Here is a 6,250-nt window from a genome sequence, read left to right as displayed (position 1 = left end):
GTGAAGTTGGAACTGCTGCGTCATCGTTTCGACGGAGCTCAGCAACGATGACACGTTGCATGGTTTGTCCCCGTGATGGTATCAGTGGCGACCTTTTCGAGATGTGGGCGTGGCGAGTTTGGGCAATTGTTGCGAAGATGATGTCTGTTGAGCGGGGGGTTTTGCCTGTTTTTCCATCGAATTAATCATGCAGTTATGAGATTAAATTATCTTACAAACTAACCAATTCTTTTATTCTATTAAAAAAAATCACCAATGCTCTTCGATTACTGCTCTTGCTGTCCTTTGGAAGAAAAAAAACGCCTTCGTTTTCTGCCATTGCTTCAAGCGTAGCTAACGATCCATATGGATCACCCGTACAGCGCGATTTTTATGAGAGCAAAAAGAAGCCCATTAACCATCCGCCGACCGACCAGCCCACCACTCCCAGCCTAGAGGCCCAAACCAGGTCCAACTAACAAGATCAGGCGGAGCAAGACAACCGGCTCGCCTCGCCTCGCCTCCTTGTCCCATCCGAATTCCTCTTCCTCTCCTCGCACCTCACCACCATCTCCAGCTCCCTCCCCACCCACCCAGCTCTCCACCAACCGCCGCTCCCTCCGACGCGGCGAGGCCATGAACGCGTCGCAGTTCATGGACAAGCAGATACTCGGCCTCGCCGCCTCCGCGTCCCCCTCCGGCGGCGGGGGTGGCGGCGCGGTGGATCTCAGCGATATGATGATCCCGACCCCCCAGGAGGAGGGCGAGGACCGCCTCCACCGCCGGCGCAGCAGCAGCAGCGCCAACGGGACCGCCGCCGACGTGCTCCCCAGCTACGACTTCCAGCCCATCCGCACCGCCGCCGCTCCCCAGGCCTCGTGGGGGTCGCTCGACTCCAACGTACCCTCCGCCTCATACAACCTCAAGGTGGGACTACTTCCTTTTGTCGGTGTGTTTTCCCCGTGTTAGATCTCTCGATCTCGCAGTGCTCCATATCCTCTCTTCCCAAATCGAGCTCAAATTCCAAACTTTTTAGGTTATCAAGCGAGTGTTCGGTTAGAGAAAACCCTTATTTTGGAAGCAGTGTTGAGATTTACAATTAATGGTAGTGTACGCGATAATTTACTTTTAGATGGTAGTGTACGCAATATGCTGATGCTTTTCTGCTCGAGAAAGTATGGATATGCTGAATAGCTAGACCATGTTGTGGGGTTAGCTTCGATTGGGCGAGCATAGCCAATTGATATGCGTACATATCTCGCACGTTTATAAGTTGGTTTCTACTATTATGAAACTTAGTTTAGGTAGGATATGTGCAATTAACCGATTATATGTCAATGATTTTCTGTTGGAGAAAGGGTTTATGAGGTTGCTCATGGGAATTGTATGCTCGTTTTCTTATGCTGCTACTCCCTCCGTTCTGAAATAGATGTCGCTTTTGGAAGTTAGTTTTGTTCTCAAATAGATGTCGTTTTAGGTTTTCTAGGTGGTGTTTTCCTAAAGAGCACCTATTAAAAGCCATTGGAAGTTGGAGTTGACAGTGAATGAGTGTGGTGGATTGGGTGCTATTAATTGGAAGTGGGAGCAATCAAGAGGGGTAGATATGTCAAAGGTGGAAGACTTGATTGTCACCTTGTTCGGTGTGTTAGAGGCTAAAACGACATCTAAAAGAGAACAGATAGAGTATTTGCCAGTACGTTAAGTGTATGAACTCAAGTTGAGATCTTGTATTGTCCAAAGATTACACGGGCATTTCTAGTGACGAATGGTGCTTGGAGATATTGTACAGAATAGGTTGGATATTTTCACCATCATTTGTGCCCGATTTTAGTAAAGCACGCCCAAGCTGTACATGGTTCCCCATTTGTCCCATCTATCGCTAATACTCTTTACTCTTGCTCAACCAATTTCTATTACAATCGGTAATGCTTAATCTAACCTTCACTATGTATCAGCTAGCCATTGATGTATGCAAAATAGGGTTTTTTTCTTTCCTAGTATATTTACTTGATAAGGTCCAGTCGTTCAATTTCATTATATTGAAGCATGCGATTGCACCAAGTTTTTTTTGGGGGTGGGACCACACCAAGTTAACTGTTCATGATTCATGGTTTTAATTGATGATATAGATAACCTCTCCCTTATCATATATATAACGTACTTACAATTTCTTTTATGGTTGGTAGAGTGCTGGTATATTGGAGCCACATGTGCTGAAGAAAGTTAGTCATGAGGAAGACAGGAGTAACTTTACTGCAGTTACTATGGCAGATATCGATCGAACCATGAAGAAGTATTCTGATAACCTTTTGCATGCACTGGAAGGTGTAAGCTCAAGGCTTTCACAGATGGAGGGTAGAACGCACCAACTTGATAATTCTGTTGATGAGTTGAAGTTAACAATTGGTAACTGTAATGGCAGCATTGACGGGAAACTCAGGCACCTTGAGAACATGCTCAGGGAGGTAAGCTTCCTTTGATTCTCTCTCTTCCTCCCACTCTGATATAATTCTTGCTAATAATTGCTTCTATCATATTGGAAAAAGATCCATAATGGAAGGACAGGCATTTATGCTCCTTTAGATGTGTATACCTTTTTTAAAATTTGTTATATACTGCTGCTTTCATTGACCAAAATATTATATAGATGATATTTGTCACTCACAATGGAGTAATTACCATGTTTCTTGTATTATCACGCAGCAAAGTTAATTATTGTGGCAGCAAATATGATTGAGCATGACAGTCTATGCATGTTTGTTTTGCTAATTTGACCTGCCCTTACATTCTTACATTCTACTGCACCTGCCTCTTATTCATTGTTTCCGTATGAATTGTTCTGTTAAATCATGTAATTGTTGGCGGTACGTAGGTCATGTTGCTGCGCACTCATTATTGGTCGTTGTTTGACAACAGTTTTGTCATGCTATAATTGAAGAATCAAGTTGACAATTACTATATACTCCCTCCAGTCATAAATAATTGATGTTTTGGACAATATCCGGTCAGACTTTTGAAACTTTGACCATCAATAACTTTTAAAATGTTTAGTTTGGAATCATAGAAATCATGTGTAGATTTGTCTTGAAAAATACTTTCATAATCTCATAAATTTCTTGGATTCTATACATATATTCTAAAAAAATAGTGACCAAAGGTATGCATTGGAGACTGTGTCATGTCTAAAATGTAATTTTTTTTTACTGGAGGGAGTAGTATATAATAACTTGAAGTTTTTGTACTTGTGCCACTCTATCAGCTTCGTACTTAACTGTATATTTATTGTTTTGGAGGCTTAGATCTGACCCGTCCAGTGGTACATAAATAAGATGCTCTGGTGGCTTCCTTTTGTTAGCTGCACATTAACATCCTAGTCTTTTGTAGCTTTCATTTTAGGCCCTGTTTGAGTGTTACAGTTTTTTGAAACCTCAGTATCTTCAAACCACAGTTTTTTCAGTTGTGGATTTGAAATACCACAGTTTATGGATACTGCAGTTTTTTTGCAGTTTTGAGAAAATCCATTACGTATATGGTACTTGCTGTATTTTGCTTTGTAAAAATAATTTTGCATCTAGCTAGCCATTATTAATTGAGATCCAAGCTTGCAAGTTAATGCGTGCAAGACTCATAGTTGTAGTTTTTAGTCCAGATTTTTAACTTGGATTTGATTGAAGGTTTCAAAACCGAGAACAACAGGTGTACACATTTCATTAGCACCATACAAAAAGAAATGATGTAGCACTGTGTGTAGAACTATGCATGCACGCACGATGTATCCATACCAGGGGAAAGATTGCATGCATGAAAAACGTATTGGACATGATACAACAGGTACACGAGGGAGTGATCAGTTGAGCTCGATTTGAGCAAAAAGAGGCACTGAGTGGAATTTTTAGAACTTAAAAAATACCATGGTATTTAGCATACTATGGTTTACAAAACAATAGTTTTTATTGCACCCAAACACCTCAAAGTTTTCAATACTATGGCATTTTTTTCGAAACCATGGTATTCTCTCAAAACTCCAAAAATATTTTGCATCCAAACAGGGCCTTATTTTTACCTGTTCATTTATGTTGCTTGGTTCATGGAATATTTTTGCTTATGAATATATGGTTATGTCATAGTAGAAAAAACCAACAGCTTAAGTGCTTAATAACATGCAGGTCCAAGCAGGTGTGCAGATTTTGCGTGACAAGCAGGAAATTGTCGAGACACAGCTCCACCTTGCAAAGCTTCAGACTCGCAAAACTGATACCCAGTCGTCAGAAAATAGCGGGTCTGGACAGTCTGGCTCACAGCAGCAGCCATTGGCTCCCCCGCAAGCAGCCGTTCAGCCACAGCATCAAGTGCTGACCCCTTCCCAACCTCCAGCACTTCCTGCCCTTCCTGCTCCAAATGCACCACCTCCACCTCCAACACTTCAAAGCCAACCTCTATTACAATTTCCAAGCCATCTACCACATTCACAGGTACAATCAGTCCCGTCTGTTGCACCAGTTCCCTCAGTCCCAGCTTTACCAAGGGATCCTTACTACGCTGCATCTGCTCAGCCAACTGAAACCATGCACCAGCCGTATCAAGCGCCACCAGTTCCTCAACCACAGGCACCTCCAGCACCTCCTCAGCAGTATCAATCCCCATCCCAATTTCCTCAATATTCACAACCACCTCAGCCTGCACATGTTAACCCTTTAACTCCACTTGCACCCCCTGCACCTCAGCAGCCAGAAGAAAGCATGCCGTATGCGCCTCCACAGAACTATCCACCAAACGTACGCCCTCCTCCACCTTATATGCAACCGCCTAGTGGACCTGCCCCTCCTTACTATGGACAAAACCCTAGCATGTATGAACCTCCTGCAGGCAGGACTAACCCTGGGCCGCCATCACCCTATGGTGCCGGTGGGTATGGTCCACAAGGAGGTAGTTTCTCTGAATCATATGGTTACACTGGATCTCCTTCCCACCGTGGCAATGCTGGAATGAAGCCGCCCTCACCTTTTGCTTCATCCTCTGGGGCAAGTGGGAGCTATGGCAGTGGCAGGCTCCCCACAGCTCAGATACTACCGCAAGCAGTGCCAATCAGCTCCCCCAGTCCTAGTGGTTCTTCAGGCAATAGGGTGGCACTTGACGATGTGGTGGAGAAGGTTGCAACAATGGGATTCTCAAGAGAGCAAGTGAGGGAAACAGTGCGGAGGTTGACCGAAAATGGGCAGAATGTAGATCTGAACGTGGTGCTTGACAAGCTGATGAACGGGTGATAAGCTGAGCCGCGAAGTACTCAGCCTCCACAGTATGTGTATAGTGTCAAAAATGTTATGCGAACCAGTTTTCTGTCCGTGACCTTGTAATTCTGATTGGTATGGCCTGAAGATCTGGTGGGCTTGAGCGATTATTGTGTTTGGTTGCCGATGAATGATACTAGCACTTTCTGAATACGTTGTTCTTTTATATATATACGTGATGATGATATATCAAAAACATACACCAAGGTTTCTTGTGCTATGTTAATAAACAGTGTTTCCTTAAGCTCTCTTATCCTGCTATGTGTCTGATCTTTGATGTCGCTGTCAGAGAGGGGGGATTCTTTTGCCCTCGCACTTGCCGAATGATGCTTTGATGTGGGCTGTTGCTTTGCGTTGCTGGTCATGGTTTTTATGGTTTCATTGTTGACCGCATGATTTGTACCGTACCATCTACTGGTGTAGCTCTCAGCTGCGCCGAGTCTGCCGACTCGCCGGCGGGTGGCGTACAATACGGCAGCATAATCCATCGCTCTCTTGTGGCACGCGCGCGCAGGTGATGGACGCTTGCCTGGCCGACGAGGGATCACGCGCCGCGACGGCCCAGGTCACGTGCCACAACGTGTCCTTGATGCACGGAAGGCGACAGCAGCAGCAGCGGCCGGCGTGGTCCATCACATCCACCCACGATCGCGGCACTCTCCCTCTATGCGCCCATCACTTATTACTCCATCGGCAGCAAGTTGGGGGATTTTTTTTATTTTTATATTTATTAAATAAAAAATTATAAAAATATATGTCTATTTTGAATATTCGCACATCTAAACTCATGTCACGCCTAGGAAGTGACGACATGTATTCCAACGAGTGACTATCGAAGTAGTTTTAAAAAATTCTGAAAAACTTGGTGTAAAGTATACTGTGATTTAGCTCTTCAAAAAAATTTAGATAAAAATATGATATGTATAATAAGAAATAAAAGAGTACAAACAATAGTTTTGAGTTGAAATTTTTTTAGAGAGATA

General features: G+C 43.8%; 1 protein-coding gene across 1 annotated transcript; it reads left to right on the top strand.

The window, feature by feature from the left end:
* Positions 1-499: 499 nt before the first annotated feature.
* LOC133910427 (formin-like protein 5) lies at positions 500-5,511 on the top strand. Its single transcript, XM_062353028.1, has 3 exons — positions 500-906; positions 2,166-2,444; positions 4,146-5,511. The coding sequence occupies exons 1-3, from the start codon at positions 616-618 to the stop codon at positions 5,241-5,243; spliced, it is 1,668 nt and encodes a 555-aa protein (XP_062209012.1). The 5' UTR covers positions 500-615; the 3' UTR covers positions 5,244-5,511.
* Positions 5,512-6,250: the final 739 nt, after the last annotated feature.

The sequence above is a fragment of the Phragmites australis genome, chromosome 1 (assembly GCF_958298935.1).
Source record: "Phragmites australis chromosome 1, lpPhrAust1.1, whole genome shotgun sequence".
Classification (NCBI taxonomy): domain Eukaryota; kingdom Viridiplantae; phylum Streptophyta; class Magnoliopsida; order Poales; family Poaceae; genus Phragmites; species Phragmites australis.
This window is presented reverse-complemented; position numbering and strand designations above follow the sequence as displayed.

Excerpts from the sequence above, each read along its gene's own strand:
- LOC133910427 (XM_062353028.1), top strand. The coding sequence starts at position 616 with ATGAACGCGTCGCAGTTCATGGACAAGCAGATACTCGGCCTCGCCGCC. Across the intron at positions 907-2,165 it reads CCGCCTCATACAACCTCAAG|AGTGCTGGTATATTGGAGCC; the intron begins GTGGGACTACTT and ends TATGGTTGGTAG. Across the intron at positions 2,445-4,145 it reads TTGAGAACATGCTCAGGGAG|GTCCAAGCAGGTGTGCAGAT; the intron begins GTAAGCTTCCTT and ends AATAACATGCAG.